The sequence below is a fragment of the Lutzomyia longipalpis genome, chromosome 2, assembly GCF_024334085.1.
Source record: "Lutzomyia longipalpis isolate SR_M1_2022 chromosome 2, ASM2433408v1".
Classification (NCBI taxonomy): Eukaryota; Metazoa; Arthropoda; class Insecta; order Diptera; family Psychodidae; genus Lutzomyia; species Lutzomyia longipalpis.
In genome coordinates, this window is record NC_074708.1 from 18,168,356 (window position 1) to 18,184,098 (window position 15,743).

Genomic DNA, 15,743 nt, shown 5'->3' on the forward strand with positions numbered 1-15,743 from the left:
AAGTTTAAGACAAATCTGATGACGTTGAATTTTGGAACGTACACAGAAGTTGTCTTTATAAGAACACAGGTTTTCAAGAGCTATAAAACGGTTTTTGCTTTATCTGTGTTTTTAATTAAATTTAATTACTTATTTCCTGAAATTTAATTTAGTCAACATCGAACTTCTCGTGAATATAGAATGATTAGTTGGTTCTAGTAAAATTTTAGAACAATTAAAAGTTTAGTGAAATTGCCTAGAAGTGCAAAATGGCGATACAGAACATTCAAATAAGTGGAAAGTTAGTTCAATTTCTCGGTGCAGTTTGTGTCAATTTCAGTGCAGTTGTTTATGGAATTGTTGCCGGATGGCCTTCATCAACAATGCCAATCCTATCATCGGAAGAATCTCCTCTTCCTTCTGGTCCATTGACTAAAGAAGACGTATCTTTTATAATATCAACTTTGTCAATTGGAGGAATAGTTGGTAGTGTAGCTTTCGGTTGGATGACAAATCATTTTGGACGAAAGTATCCTTTAGTGGCTGGAATGATACCGCAAGCTGCTGCTTTCACCCTCTTAGCATGTGCTGAGAATAAGACATACCTCTACATATCACGCTTTCTCTCTGGAGTATCTGGAGGAGTTCTTTTTGTTCTTGTTCCCATTTATATAAGTGAAATCTCAGAAAAAAGGTTAATATGAATTGATTAATATAAACTATTGTTTAACAGGTTTGTTAAGGCAAATGTGTCTGCTAGACTCACCTGGAATGATTGTGTTGTGGATTCGTGAGTCTATATTATATGTTGTGTGAGAGCTTTGTGTCGTCATCTGGAATGATTGTATTATGTGGATATGTCCGGGTTGAAGGACGATAAAATTTGTTGGATTTCTTCGTCCTTCTGGAATAATAGGACTGAAGGATTTTTGTGGTTTTTCACTGCCTTTTCCTTTGCACGTTTTTTCTCTTTGTTTTCTTGTCCGAAGGTGCTTCTGTCATCCTCTCAATGTTTTTGTTTCGTCTTCTTCTTTTTCTTCCTTTGTTAGTTTGGCTAAACTTGTAATTTGTAAAATGTTTGTTTTTTGTGTGCAAGGTGCGTTAGGAAGGTTCACTAAATTACATTCTTTTAAAAGCAATAAAGTTCAATTCGTATAATATCTATCTCTGTCTTTGCCTAAAAATATTGTAGAAATGTGAATTGAAAACTTTTAAATACTTAAAAAAGAACTCATAATTTTCAGTAACCGTGGAATGTTGGGTTCTTTGTTAGGAGTCTTTTACAATGTGGGAATCATCATTGGTTATGTCATCTGTACCTACATGCCTTTCTACTCGGTGCCATATGTTGCCTTAGGAATCCTCGCTCTCTTTTTACTTTTCATCATCTTCCCAGAATCTCCTCAATATCTCCTACTCAAGCAAAGGGATGCTGAAGCAGAGAAGTCTCTAAGATTCTTCCGATGCTTCTCTCAAGATGATGAAGTAAAACGAGAGTTTGAATATCTCAAGTCTTCTGTAGCTGCAACCAGTACGAAAACTAGTATAACCATTCAAGATTTTAGTAAGTTATTCCGATTTATTTTTTAGTTTCTGACACATCTAAATATTAAAACTTCTCGCTTTTACTAGAACCAGCAACAACGAGGAAAGCTCTATTCATAACTTACATCATTCTCTGTGGCAGAAATATGTCAGGATACTTCCCACTTTTGAACTACACAGTGAGCATCTTTGAACAGGCAGGAACAGAGATTGATCCTCACATCTCAGCTATAATTGTGGCAGTCATCCAGCTAGCAGGAAATATTGTTTCTGCCTACTATACTGACAAATCCGGGAGAAGAATTCTCTTGATTCCCTCCCTCGTTGGAGTAGGACTCTGTCTTACTACCATTGGGATTTATTTTTACCTAAGTGAGCTAGGATACAACCTATCTGCCATATCGTGGCTTCCTGTTGCATCACTTTCTATATCAATGTTTTTGGCCGCTTCAGTTCAAATCATACCTATTTACATAACATCAGAGCTACTTCCTGTTAAAATTAGAAGTTCTGTGATATCTGTATTTATGACAACTAATTGGCCCCTTAGTTTCATCATGCTTCAGTTTTATTCTCCACTAGCTGACCTTCTAGGTGTATACAGCTGCATGTGGATATTTGGTGGATGGTGTTTCTTCGAAGCTATATTTGCGTATTTTCTGCTTCCTGAGTCAAAAGGAAAGAGTCACGAAGAAATTGTTCTGGCACTCGAGGGGAAAGTTCTTTGATTTTTTTACATTAAACCAGGTAACTGAAATATAGATATCAAAAATTAAACTGTCTCACTAATCGAGACCTATCGAATTCTAAAATGGAACTTGTATCTAAGCAATAAATCAATAATGTTAAAGTTCCTTATTCAATTATGCTTTAAATGCATTTTACAGTTGCTGTTCCCACGTGGAAATTAAAACTCGATGAGTAAACTGTTATGATAACGACCTCATCTCATATTTTTTAATCATCCCCAAAAATAATCTTCTGTCTGCGGTGTGTGTGTCTGCTTGAGACAATCTATCTTTACAAATACAACATTTTTTCTGAGTTGTATTAGGAATTTTTCGTGAAATCTCATGCTTGCTTATCTACCACGACACGACTACCCAGTTACCAAAATAAATTCGTTCGTAGTCGAGTCAGAACGGCCAGAATAAAAAGCTCGTTGGGAGCAAATTCTTCAGTCACTATCGAACTTCCCACGAATGTGGGATGTTTAGTTTAAGAAGTTATTAAATTTAAGATTAATGTGTCAACAAAATGGTGCTGAATATTCGAATAAGTGGTAAATTAGTGCAATTTCTCGGTGCAATTTGTGCCAATTTTGGTGGTATTGTTTACGGGCTTATGGTAGGATGGCCATCGGCAACAATGCCAATCCTATCGTCAACAGATTCACCCCTTCCTTCGGGTCCATTGACGAAAAAGGAAGTATCCTGGGTAATCTCCATCATGATGCTTGGAGGGATGCTGGGAACGATAATTTTTGGCTGGATGGCAAATCACTTTGGACGTAAATGGCCCCTGATTGTTGGTATGTTGCCTCAAGTTGTTGCTCAATCTCTCATTGCAACAGCTCAAAATACATCATTCCTCTACACGGCGCGTTTCCTTTCTGGTGTCTCTGGAGGAGCTCTCCTTGTCCTTGTCTCCATCTACGTTAATGAAATCTCTGAAAATAGGTAAGTTAATTCAATCAAATGCGTTTTATCAGTTAATTTGTTTTTGCAATTAAATCTCAAGTGGTCAATTTGTGGATTACGTGGCTTTGGTTGATAAGAGAATTGTCCTCAAATAAACCATTACGTACATTACGTGTGAACTTGAGATTACACAAAAAATAATCATTCCTCGGCATGAAATAGATTACCTGGTTAATTGCGAATACAAACATAAAAACATTGTTTGGGGTATGACTGTATGGGCGAACTAAAAAACTGTAAGATTTTAATTTAAGACACACATTGTTTTTTTTAACAATAACGATCTATTTACTATTAGAACACAATTATTTTTGTACCTATATAATAAATTTTATGTGGTCGTTAACATAGTTGATCCACATGATCACCAAAATTAGACGTTTGACGATTCCCAAACAAAGACACAATTGACCACTGAGGAAGACGCACAGAAGCGTCGAAAGCTTTGGCCCCCCAAAATTGAAAGGATGTGTTTGGGTTGACCTACCGTCCCTTGGCTGACGCAATCGGAAGGAATTTTCCTAGAACATAAAAAAAAAAACATAAATTCCGTTAAAAACAGATACATAGATACATTAATTAAAAATATCCAGATGTAATTTAACGATATCATATTTAATTATAGCCTAATTCATAGCTAAATTTTTATTTATTATTATTTTTTTATTTCAAAATAATTTTTAAAATCACATTCTTAATTTATTTTCAGTATTCGTGGAACTTTGGGATCTATACTGGGCATTTTCTACGGTTTTGGGGTCATCATTGCGTATATTATTTGCGCTTATATGCCCTTCTACTCCGTTCCATATGTAGGTTTAGGAATCCTCGCTCTTTTCTTGCTTTTCATTATCTTCCCAGAATCTCCTCAATATCTCCTGCTCAAGCAAAAGGATGCAGAGGCAGAGAAGTCTCTGAAATTCTTCCGAGGCTCTTCTCGGGGTGATCAAGTAAAGTTGGAATTTGAATCCCTCAAATCTTCAATTGATGCAGCCAGCACAAAATCTAATAATATAACTTTACAAGATTTTAGTGAGTTACTAATTATTTTTTGCTCTAAAATTTTTTTTTTAAATTTATTCTTGTTCTTCAAACAGAACCAGCAACAACAAGGAAAGCCTTACTCGTCTCCTATATCATTCTCTCTGGTAGAAATTTGTCAGGAGTCTTCGTGCTTATGAATTATACAGTGGATATATTTCAGCAAGCTGGTACTGGGATTGATGCTCACATCTCGGCCATAATTGTAGGAACTATCCAGCTAGCTGGTACTGTTGTATCTGCCTACTACACAGACAAATCCGGAAGAAGAATCCTCTTGATTTCTTCTCTCATTGGTCTAGGACTCTGTCTTACGGCTATAGGGATCTATTTTCGCCTCAATGAGCAAGGGTACAATTTATCATCAGTCTTCTGGCTTCCCATTGCTTCACTTTCTGGAATAATGTTTTTGGGTGGGCCAGTACAGAATATTCCCGTGTATGTCCTCTCGGAGCTTCTTCCAACCAAAATCAGGGGTCCGGTGGCTACAGTTTATATGGCATCAGTCTGGCCAGTAACCTTCCTTATTCTTCAATTCTACACCCCACTGGCTGATCTCTTAGGCATTTATGGATGTATGTGGATTTTTGCTGGATGGTGCTTCTTCGAGGCTGTTTTTGCATATTTTATGCTGCCAGAGACGAAAGGAAGAAATCCCGAGGAGATTGTCAAAGCTCTCGAGGGAAAGATTTAACTAATTTAGTGATCAACTTAAATTACGGTACCTGAAATATACCAAAAATAAGGCTGTCACTACTCACATTTAATGTACATAGGATTGTAATAAAATAATAGACATTTTTTAATAAAATGTTAATTTTTAATAATTTTAAAAAAAGTGGTCGTTTAAACCGTTAAATTCATACATTTTCAAACATTTTAGTTTTGACATCAGTCACATTCTATTCAGCGCTGTAATCGCCTGGAAGGTAACAATGTTGACTCTCGCTTCAATTGAATGCAGGTTGCGTATATTGTAATCAACTGAATTTCTAAAATTATCCTAAATTATTAATTGTAGTAGGTTCCCGAGGTTCCCATTATTATGATTAAAAATTATGAGATTTGTCCTTCCTTATAAAAAAAAAATGGTGTAAACTGAACTTGATTAATTGAGCAAAATCAAGAAGAATTTTTCTCCACGAGTAACTCGCGCATATTGCGAAAGCTTCTACCATTCGTCTCTTTGATTCAAGCGGTAATCAACATAACCTCAAAATCGAAGGATTGCAAAATACGCCAAGATCTCATAAAATCCGTGTTTATTATGGTTGAAAATAAGAAATTAAAGACTTTGCCATGGTAATTTAATTGAAAATCATTTAGTTCATCTATTTAGAACTTCTCTCATTTGTTTTCTTTTACCTCCAGGGTAGAAAAGTATCGCCCTTCGACACTGGATGAACTTATATCGCACGAAGAAATAATCTCAACAAGTAAATATAATTTTATGGGAATTTTCTAGCTTCAGTAAGTAATTTTCAATGATTTTTCAGTCAGCAAGTTCATCGATGAGGGGCAACTGCCACATTTGCTGTTCTACGGACCCCCAGGAACCGGGAAGACAACCACAATTCTCGCCTGCATCCGCGAACTCTACAATCCGGGAGAGTTCAATTCGATGGTTCTTCAGCTAAATGCTTCAGATGATCGTGGAATTAACATTGTGCGTGGGCAAATCCTCACATTCGCCTCCAATAGGACAATATTCAGCGGAGGAGTAAAGCTCATTATCCTGGATGAAGCGGATGCAATGACGAATGATGCACAAAATGCCCTCCGGAGGATTATTGAGAAGTACACCGACAACGTTCGTTTCTGCATCATCTGCAACTACCTAAGCAAGATTATTCCTGCATTGCAGTCCAGGTGCACAAGGTTCCGCTTTGCACCTCTTCTTCCCAAGCAAATCCTCCCAAGATTGGAGTATGTTATTCAGGAGGAGAAGTAAGTAGTGTTAGTTGAAATATTTTATTCCTCCTCAATTCAATCTTTCTTAATTATATTCAAGTGTCCTTGCCACGGAGGATGGGAAACAAGCACTAATAACCTTGTCTGGAGGGGATATGAGGAAGGTCTTGAATGTCCTTCAGAGTACATGGATGGCCTTCAAAAATGTCACAGAAGTGAATGTTTACTCATGCGTTGGACATCCGCAGAAGGAGGATGTGAAGAATATCATGAATTGGCTGTTGAATGCAGAAACCTTCGAGGAGACCGTGGATCAAATTAAGAATCTCAAGACTGTCAAAGGACTAGCACTGCAGGACATTATAACAGAGGTCCATTCCTATCTTCATCGCATGGAACTTCCTCCGAGAGTTTTATGTTTGATCCTCATCAAATTGGCAGAGATTGAGGAGAGATTGGCTGCTGGATGCAATGAGAATCCTCAGCTGTCTGCTCTTGTTTCTGTTTTCCATACTGCGCGGGACTTGGTTACCATTGAGAATTGAGAGCCACAGTTGAAATTTATTTTCTAATAAGATTTGAATTTCCAGAAAAGTGAATTTTATTACTTTAATGATAAGAGAACCATTAAAGTAAGTATTGGATTCCACAATTGCTAATTAGAGATTTTCTTTTACAAAATCCTCAAAAATAATGAGTGTAAAGAGTACATCCGATATGACGCTAACTAATTTAGAAAATTAATCGACAAAATTAGCTGCTGTCTATAATTTCATTCCTGTTCATCTATGCATTTCTACACCGTTTGTCCGATCGCGATGAAATTTGGTACAGAGACTCCTGATACCAGGCGGTTTTCACCAACGATATTCATTTTCCCCTCAGAGCCCCCCTTCACATAGCCCCCATATAAAATTCATGCTTTTTTGACTACTTTTTGAATTTGGCGCCCTTTTTGGTACTATTTGCTCAAGGGAAAATGAGATGGATGCATTTTACCGCTATACGTCTCCCTCACACTTTCAGTTTTTCACAGTTTTCTCGCGTTTTCCGCGGAATTTTCCGGGGAAATTGTGTTTTTTGTGACCAGGAAAACACTTTTGAATTTTTAGCATCAAAAATTCCAAAAGTCACGAAAATCCATTTCCGGGAAAAAAAGTGCGTGTTAAATCCCCAACCGTCAAAATTTTCGCGTGCCCCAAATTCCACACGGAGGAGCTCCCCAAGGGTCCCGAAGCACCCGTAAGTGCCCCAGGAGCCAAAAAAATTCGTTTTGTGAGAAAAAATTGGCGAAAAAACAAGAAAAAACGCATTTTTGGAAAAGCAAGCAAAAAGTTCGTTAAAGTTCAAATTTTATTATTTGTACCAGACGTCATATGGCGCTGTTTAGTTTGTATAAGAGAAAATGAGACGATGCACATCACTGATACTGTCTCCCTCACACTTTCAAATTTTCGCAATTTTCTCGCGTTTTCCGACACATTTTCATGGGAGAATCAGGTTTTTGTGACCAGGAAGCGACGCCGCGTCGATTGGCATCGCCAGTTCAAAACACTCAAAATCCGCGCGAGAAAAAGTACAAAATGGATTTTTTTTATTCCGGCAAATTTCGTGCCCAATTTTTTACTGAAGCTCCCCGGGGCCCCCTTAAGCATTTCCAGCGTAGGCCCAGGTCGCAAAAATGAGTTTTTCCCGGAAAAATTATTATTTTAAAATTTTTCCGCACAACTACAAACAAACATTTCACGCACACACTCAAAAAAAAAACTCACCTACACAAAATGTCAGAGTGAGAGGAAAGTATGAACATTGAAAACCTTTTAACAGAGCCGGTCGACTGCCACGCCCTCTAGTATGAACCTCCATTAGAGTGAGATAACTGCATGCACCTCTCTTGCTCTTACGTACATAAATTGTGGTGGAGAACAGTTGTCATCTGTCAAAATTGGAGTTTTTGAGAGGGATTAATTGCTATATTTCCGGCTGATCCGCGCAAAATTCCTGCGTGGGGCAATGCTGGTGGTGCAAAAGTAGCCAGCGGTGGTGTCTATTGTGCAGGAGAGTGTGTGGTGTGGTGCAAAAATGCCATTGAAAATTTCCACCATCGCCATCTGCCATTGAAATTGCAACCCCGAAGTGAGATATTTTTTCGCTCGGCAAAATGTCCTCTGTGGACATACAAATTGTGAGCGCACCCAACTTGGAGAAGATTGAGAACTTCCTCAATGACTCCACGTACCGGGAGACGATTGAGTATAGCGCCAACTTCAACACGAGGCTGTGCCTGGAGAGGAGACTCCGGCTGCCCTTCCTGGATCCACAGACGGGCGTCGCGCAGAACCACTGTTCGCTGTATATGAGTCGGCGGCAGCGGATGCCGGGATTCAGGGAGGGGCAGATCTACACGTACCCTGCGACACGATGGCGCAAAAGTCGCCGGCAGTACTTGACCAAGATGTTTAGGCCCTTTGGGGGATTGCGACGGGTGGATCCGGTACCACCACCAGATGCCGATAGCGACTTCAACGGTACCCTTCTGGAGGAATCTTCGTCCCTCGGTGGGGCCGACACGAGCGACAGCAAGGACAGCCAGAACCTAAAGGAGGAACTGCCAAAGGACTGGTTCTACGATGACATGGACATGAATGACTTGGACCAATTGGATGAACCCAAGAGTCCCGACGATGAGTACGACTACGATCCCCGCTATGGGAATAAGAAGAGAAAAAAGCGTGCCAAGCCCGGCCGAAAGCCCATGACCACACTGCATCCGGATGCACCACGCAAGGGTCGACCCCCGGGCGGAGGTGTGGCTGGCGGTGCTCGGGGCCGTGGTCGACGTAAGAATCCCGCTCCGGCCGCTACAATGGCCACGGGGAGTGGGGCAACGAGCGGTGGGCGACTCGTGGAGGTACCCAGCCCGCCGACGATCGAACCGCCGTCGTTTGAGTCCGCCGCCGCTGCGGTCGCAACGACGGACAACAGCAGCCCCAACAGCGAACTCAGAAGCTATCGGAAGTACCTGTAGGACACGCCCCGGCAGCCGACGTTATCACAAACGCCACGGGACAAAACACCGTAGTTCGCGAAGAAGCAACCCCTGCTCCCCCTATGTACATATCCTCTTTGATTCTCTTATATATATATTTAATTCTTATGCCGGCGCTATCGAAGTTCACCGGCCCTGTCGCAATCATCACAAGAAAAACTTCCTGGTATATTTTCCCAAAAAATTAAAAAGAAAATCCCCAATTTCCCAATTTCTTCCCTTATCTTTTATCTCCTTCAACGCCCATTCCTTTCTTCCCCATCCTCGATATAGCCTTGACAGACCTAAGGCTTAAGTACGTAACTTAAGTCATATGTCTCCAAGGACTATAAACTTGCATTACTAGACTATTGTGAGACATTAAAAAAAACTATTTATGGGGTCCACTTGAGTGAACAAAAAAAAACCACACAAGAAAAAATCACCTGGGACATTATTTATTGTGGAAAAAGGTTTTAAAAAAATAAAATTCGATATGATTCTTTCCTTGGAAATGATGGAAAAATTCGCTATTTTGCAGAATTGCAATTTAAACCAAAATGTAGTGAATTATGTAAGTTTGGTAAAAAATTACAACAAAAAAATTAAAATAAATATAAAAAATTTGGATTCTAAAAAAATGGTTTTTCATTCGTTTTTAATGGGCAGGTCATTACAATTAAAAAAGAATTTTACTTCTCATTAAAAGTTTTATGGAACGACTTCTACGTATTAATGCAATTGTTTACTAAAAAGTTTACTAAAAGGTTTCTTTTTTTAAATTTAAAACTAATTGGCAGGATTCTATGAAAAACTTTTAATTAATCTGATTTTCCCATAAATATTGGACACAAATCATCTATGTATCCTAAAGAGAAATTTTATCTGAAAGATTTATGATTGATACAGTTAAAATTGGATAAAAAGAGGTTTTTATTTTAAATAAAAACCTTGCCTCTGTTTAGGCAGTGGTCAATCCTCCCAATTGCTCACCTCTACATCCGGCTGATTGCCCGTGCCTTCTTCGGGGGACGCCTCGGAGTGCTGTTTGTCTCCAACCCAGCTTCCCGCAGGGAGTATCTTATCGTGCCCACTCCTAGGAATGAGCTCTTCAGGAGGTCGTGCAACTTCTTAGCGCCCTTAACTATGAACAACATTCTCAGCAGGATCAGCGAGTGCAGCATGAGGGAGGTCGACAGCCTCCTTCTTGACCTGGATGTTGAGGGAGCTAGGCTACTCTCGGTGTCAAGATACCGGGACTGATGAACTGCTCTCGCCATTGCTTTTCCTTTTTTCTCGCTTTCTTTTCCTTTTTTCTCGCTTTCTTTCATTTACTATTTTACCTTAGCTTTTCCTCCGTTTTCCACAAATTCATTCATTTATATTATCAAATTCTCTCGCTTGTAAATTTATTTATTTTTCTCTTTCTCAACATATTTTTTTTCTCTTATTTTTACCACTTAAAATTGTAAGCCAGCCAAACAGTTGAAAAACTCGTGCCAGGCATATATCTTCTTATGTATAGGTATACATGGAATGAATAAAATGTAATAATAATAAAAAAAAATAAATTATAAATTCAGATAATTTACTTGAAACTCTTTGTAACGATTTGGGGGGGATTAGGATTCCTTCACTGTATTTTTTTCTGCAAAGAGAATATAAGAGAGAGGAAGTATGGGGCCGAGGAAGAAATAAAACGCTTCTAGTAGATTCGGTCCTTTATTGGGAATTTATCCATGTTGATCTACAATCGGGGGGCCCGCTGCCCGCGGTTCCTCCTTCCTCGGTGCCGAGCAGGAGGGCCACTCACCACGCACACGAAGCGGACGGGGTAGCCGGGATGCTCCGGCGCTCCTTCTGCTTCCTTCTCCTCTGCCTACGCTTCCATCCCCTTGTGTGCCGCCCTAGCCTCTCCCGAATTGGCCTCCGACCGCCCCTTTCTTCCACAGGACGAGCGGTGGGGCCAGGGGATGGCTGCTCTGGGCAAAGCACATGGCGGCGCCCCCGCGACGTGGCTCTGGACCAGGCCACTCTGGTCAGGGGTAGCAAGTCAAAATTCAAGCTTTTTAGAGTTTAAAATATCAATGTAAGTCCACTAAAAAGGCCATTTCAGCTTTCTTATCACAAACTTTATTTTTCTTTTAAAAATTCCTCTATAATAGCTGTTTTAAATTAGAAAAGAAAATCATATGGGCAAAAGACTTCCACATTCTCACTACGAATTCTTTTTCTGTAGGTATGTACCGAAAATTCTCACTCTGAAGGTGATTATTTTCATTACTTTAAAAAATTCATTTTGGGAATAAAATGTGTTTTTTTGGTTAAACTTTATCTAAAATTTCGCCAAAAAAGGCACCAAAATTCCATTTTTTTTTCGATTTACAACAAAAAAAATCTTCGAGAAAAATTCTCTCGCCATGATTTTTTTTTAAATTACATTATAAATAAACTATATTTTAATGATAGAACGCCCTCAAGGCTACATAATTTAAAAATTACAATCTTCATTTCTACGATCTGAAAGCTAATTTTCTTTCGTCTTAACTATACACAAAAAATTCTCAAATTGTTTTGTTTTTTTCTCATTAAGAAATCTCTCATTTTTTCACACATTCACACACATTTTCTCCCAAAGGAAAGAATTTTTTATTCTCATCCTTTTTACCCACATTTTGTGTTTTTAGTATTCTCTCCACTATTAGAATTAAATTAAACCGAAAAATTATATTCTAAAAAATCGTTCTTGCTAAAAAAATCATTCTTTCAGCACATTCAACCTTTATTTCTCTTTGATTTTCTTACTTTTCCTTATTTTTTCTTCTTGTATTTTCAATTACTGGGACAAGTAGATTTTTTTTCATCATTTCTTCAGACATTACCTATCCGTCGTGGTGAAAAATACCACGTTGTTGGTTTCTTTTATATTTCATGTGTTTTCTTGCAAGACAAGTTATATAGGTAGTATAATAGATTATAATATAAAAAATTGATGATAAATTCATAAATATGTTTAAAACTTTCCTCCTTCTTGAGGAATACCATCAATTCGTTGTTTTTTTTTTTCGCAAAAAAGTGCACTTTTGGTCTCATTTTGGTTTGACAGAGGAGATGTCAAATTTTGAATTTAAATCTCTTCCGTTGAAGCGTCTTTAAGGAAATGTGTCGATGACTTTCATCCCCAGCCGGAAAGAACGTTGCTATTTTGGTGTAAAAATTGAATATAATCTACAATTGGTCTGCCCTGTTTGTTTGGTTGTCTACAGTTGTGATTGACTGAGTTTATTGTGCTCTATTTCATCCATATGTCCTCCTACTTTGCACGGAAACATCCCCCAAGAGAAGGAATAAAATAAAAATGGCGGAACATTTATCTAATGACATAGTTCTCATCATTGCCGCAATGACGACACTTTATAGTCTTCAACTGGAAAGTTAATTATGAAATTATTATTTTCAAAATCCGAAAAACATTTTTTGCTTCATTTTTGTTTATTTCAGGTTCCATTTAAAAAAATTACTTTATTGATAAAATTATTACCTATTAATTTTTTTTTAAACGGAAGAAAATTTGAAAAAATTTTACAAAGAAAAATTACTGAAAAAAAAATGAAAAATTCAATCCCCAAAAGAGTCCAGCTGTCGTAGAACTTAGAAAAATTTACAAAGAATATTCTGTATAGAATATTTTTATTGAAAGAATAATATGAATATTTTTTCAATGAGAGAGATGAAAAAGAATATATAGTTTTGCTTTTAATTTCTTTGCGAAGTTTTTATTATTTTTATTTCTTATTTTTGTAATTTTTCAGAAATTTTTGAACCGGTGGAACTATTACATTATATTTCTTAGTTGTTTATGTATATAGTTCTAATGTCCTTTTCATAAAGAAAACGATAATTTTTCAATTCAAAAATTTTTCTTTAAGAAAATTCCAAATTCAGCCACAAAATTGAGAAAAATTTCATTGAAATAACTCAACTTTCCAGTGTTTAACACCATACTGCCTAATAAACCTTCCCATAGGGATGCTTCCTTGCATTCTGACTGAGATTGCGATGGTATATGGCCTTTGTTTTCTATCAAAAGTTAAGTACATTTTATAAATGATTTAATTGATATGGTCTTGGACGCGATATGAGTGTGCTTCACTCCATTTAGGGATGACTGTAGCACATTCCTGAAACTTCAACGGTATGACATCCTCCTCCCTGCAACCATCCCTGAGGCACATCTTGATTTAAAAAACAAACTCTGTCTCACACATGAAATTTTTCTCTCAAACATTCACAAAGGATTTCTCATGCGCCATCAATTCGTGGCAGGCTAACAGGTTATTCGCTGATCCACAAGGGTCTTTCGCGATGTGGGGCTGGTGTGGTGACGACACGCGGAAACGGAGAGTCCCGCACATGCGAGGCACGTAATTACTGAGCACCGTGCTGAACAGTCATCTGCTGGAGCAGCTGTTGGGACACTTTCCGTTGGTAAATCTAGCTGGTGGGCATCCCTCTTGGGTGAAACATCAATCACCTCCTGATTGTCCAGCTGGAACTTCTTCACGAGCGCCTTGACGCTTGGCGGTGAATCCGGAGGGGCTTTTCGGCTGACTTTGGGTGTCGTTGGTGCATCGGGGAACAATGTGGCCTGTTGGTGGTGACTCAATATGAGGATTTTCTCGCACGTTACCACTGCATCGTGATCAGTGCTTGTATTTCTGGCACAGGAAACATTCTCCTTATTCTCACTGGTGTCCGAATCTTCGGAATCCTCTTCCTCATCATCCTCCTCCTCTTCGGGATCCGTTTCCGTCGCTACGGCATCTTCTGTGGCGGGATCACTGAGATATCGACTTGGTGCCTCCTCCTTTAGCCATTTGTGCTCCAAACACTGTGCTGCACTCATCCTGTCGCATGGCTTAATCCTCAGGGCACTCCTAATGAAGTCTATCGCTTCGGCGGACACCCCCTCGAAAAGCTCCTCGGGAAATGTCAGGGAACACTGTGATATGTTGAGGAAGGTTTCTTGTTTTGTGTCACCCCCAAATGGGGAGCATCCCGTAAGGAGGACATACGCCAAAACACCAACGGACCAAATATCCGTTTCCAGGCACAATGGTTCATAATTTAGCACCTCTGGCGCCACATAATCGGGCGTTCCCAAGATCTCACGGATCTTTCCGCCTTCCTCCACAACTCTCGATATCCCAAAGTCACACAACTTCAGACCATCTACACAGGAAATACGGAAATTAACATTTAAATAAAAAAGGGACCAAATTAAATCATCAAGATGATTTAAGAAAATTTACCTTCAACTGTGCCGCCGCAGAGTAAAATGTTCTGTGGCTTTAAATCCAAATGGGCAATGCACTTTTTGTGAAGATACTGCAATGCCCGGAGAATTTCTCGCATGCATGTCCGAGCCTGAGACTCTGTCAGTTCACCCACATTGTCCAGAATTGCCTGCAATTCACCACCAGTCGCTCTGAAAGGAAAAAAATATTGATTTTTTTTTATTTTATTGAAAGAGATTTTGTGTAAGAAACAGCCTTATCAATAATTTAGAAAAGATTTTAACCCTCCGTATACTATGAGGGGTAGGTGACCGACCCCAGAGCTATATTTAGATTATTTGCGCCTAAGTTCTTAGAGGTATAAGTTCCATGATAATCTGAGAAGATTGTGTAAAAATTGGAGGTCAATCCGACCACCAGAAAAAAGTTATTAACAAAAATGACAAAAATGTAAGAAGAGAGAATTCAAAAATTGATGTAACGGTAAAGTTTATTCCATTTTCTCTTCGCTTTGTCACTCTTTGTCTCTTTTTTGATGATTCTAACCTCAAAAAAATTTTTGAAAAAATCATCAAAAAATCTATTGAAAAATTTGTTTTTGTGTTCTAAAATGGACAAAAGACTTCTTAGGGAGTACCAAGGAGTCCATTAAAGCTCATTTGACCTAAAGAATTAGCTTATTTTACGAAAAATTCTATGGGGTCGGTCACCTACCCCATTAGTAATGCGCGTAAGTGTTTTGGTCCAGTATACGGAGGGTTAAATAAGTGATGAAAATCAAACATAAATTAATTACTAAAGAGTTTTTTTTTTTTTTAAATTGATCCCTCCTATTTTTCCTAACGTTTTTTTTTGACTTTTTTATTTAAGAATTTCTAACGAAAGAAATATTTAAGCCGTTTCTGTTAATTTCTTTTCTTCTTTTTCTTGCAATTTTTTTTTCATTTTTGTTTTTTTTTTCTTTTCTTTTTTTAATCTCAACCCACCCTAAGGTCTTTGGTTAATTTTATGTTAACCCTTTCAGGTTCGCAATCAATCTAATGATCTGACTAAACTAAAAATAATTTGTATAGGTTCATTTGAGCTCAGATAAGATATTTTTAGCAAAAAATCTTAACTAAAAAATTTTCACTTTTTCGTCCTTCTTGATCCTCAGAGTCCTCGGGGATGTCCATTTGTGACCATAATATGATCAAGGATTGTAAAGACATAGTCTTGTACTAATTTGGACTCAATATTTAA

The 15,743-nt window shown here is 38.2% G+C and overlaps 5 protein-coding genes across 7 annotated transcripts in view; 4 read left to right on the top strand and 1 right to left on the bottom strand.

Annotated features, from left to right (window-relative positions):
• Positions 1–478: 478 nt before the first annotated feature.
• Positions 479–2,382, top strand: LOC129791103 (facilitated trehalose transporter Tret1-like). Its single transcript, XM_055829046.1, has 3 exons — positions 479–673; positions 1,224–1,543; positions 1,612–2,382. The coding sequence occupies exons 1-3, from the start codon at positions 486–488 to the stop codon at positions 2,250–2,252; spliced, it is 1,149 nt and encodes a 382-aa protein (XP_055685021.1). The 5' UTR covers positions 479–485; the 3' UTR covers positions 2,253–2,382.
• A 269-nt stretch (positions 2,383–2,651) lies between these two features.
• On the top strand, positions 2,652–5,103 carry LOC129791101 (facilitated trehalose transporter Tret1-2 homolog). 3 transcript variants are annotated; one of them, XM_055829045.1, is made up of 4 exons: positions 2,652–3,203; positions 3,934–4,256; positions 4,322–4,492; positions 4,568–5,103. In XM_055829045.1, the coding sequence occupies exons 1-4, from the start codon at positions 2,782–2,784 to the stop codon at positions 4,957–4,959; spliced, it is 1,308 nt and encodes a 435-aa protein (XP_055685020.1). In that variant the 5' UTR covers positions 2,652–2,781; the 3' UTR covers positions 4,960–5,103. The 3 variants fall into 3 exon arrangements, with proteins under 3 accessions (XP_055685020.1, XP_055685018.1, XP_055685019.1); XM_055829044.1 differs by having other exon boundaries at positions 2,726–2,806; positions 2,876–3,203; positions 4,322–5,103; XM_055829043.1 differs by having other exon boundaries at positions 4,322–5,103.
• A 356-nt stretch (positions 5,104–5,459) lies between these two features.
• On the top strand, positions 5,460–6,840 carry LOC129791104 (replication factor C subunit 5). Its single transcript, XM_055829047.1, has 4 exons — positions 5,460–5,567; positions 5,637–5,701; positions 5,762–6,212; positions 6,277–6,840. Exons 1-4 carry the CDS (start codon positions 5,533–5,535, stop codon positions 6,719–6,721), a joined length of 996 nt encoding a protein of 331 aa, XP_055685022.1. The 5' UTR covers positions 5,460–5,532; the 3' UTR covers positions 6,722–6,840.
• A 1,087-nt stretch (positions 6,841–7,927) lies between these two features.
• Positions 7,928–9,845, top strand: LOC129791105 (zinc finger protein ubi-d4). Its single transcript, XM_055829049.1, has one exon. It carries the CDS (start codon positions 8,338–8,340, stop codon positions 9,202–9,204), a length of 867 nt encoding a protein of 288 aa, XP_055685024.1. The 5' UTR covers positions 7,928–8,337; the 3' UTR covers positions 9,205–9,845.
• Positions 9,846–12,952: 3,107 nt separating this feature from the next.
• LOC129791106 (death-associated protein kinase related) overlaps positions 12,953–15,743 on the bottom strand; it is a 92,671-nt gene continuing 89,880 nt past the window's right edge. The window contains exons 3-4 of the mRNA XM_055829050.1: positions 14,517–14,692; positions 12,953–14,436 (exon numbers count right to left, since the gene is read on the bottom strand). Coding sequence (XP_055685025.1) covers positions 13,532–14,436; positions 14,517–14,692 — 1,081 coding nt within the window. The 3' untranslated portion in view covers positions 12,953–13,531. The remainder of the gene's footprint in view (positions 14,437–14,516; positions 14,693–15,743) is intronic.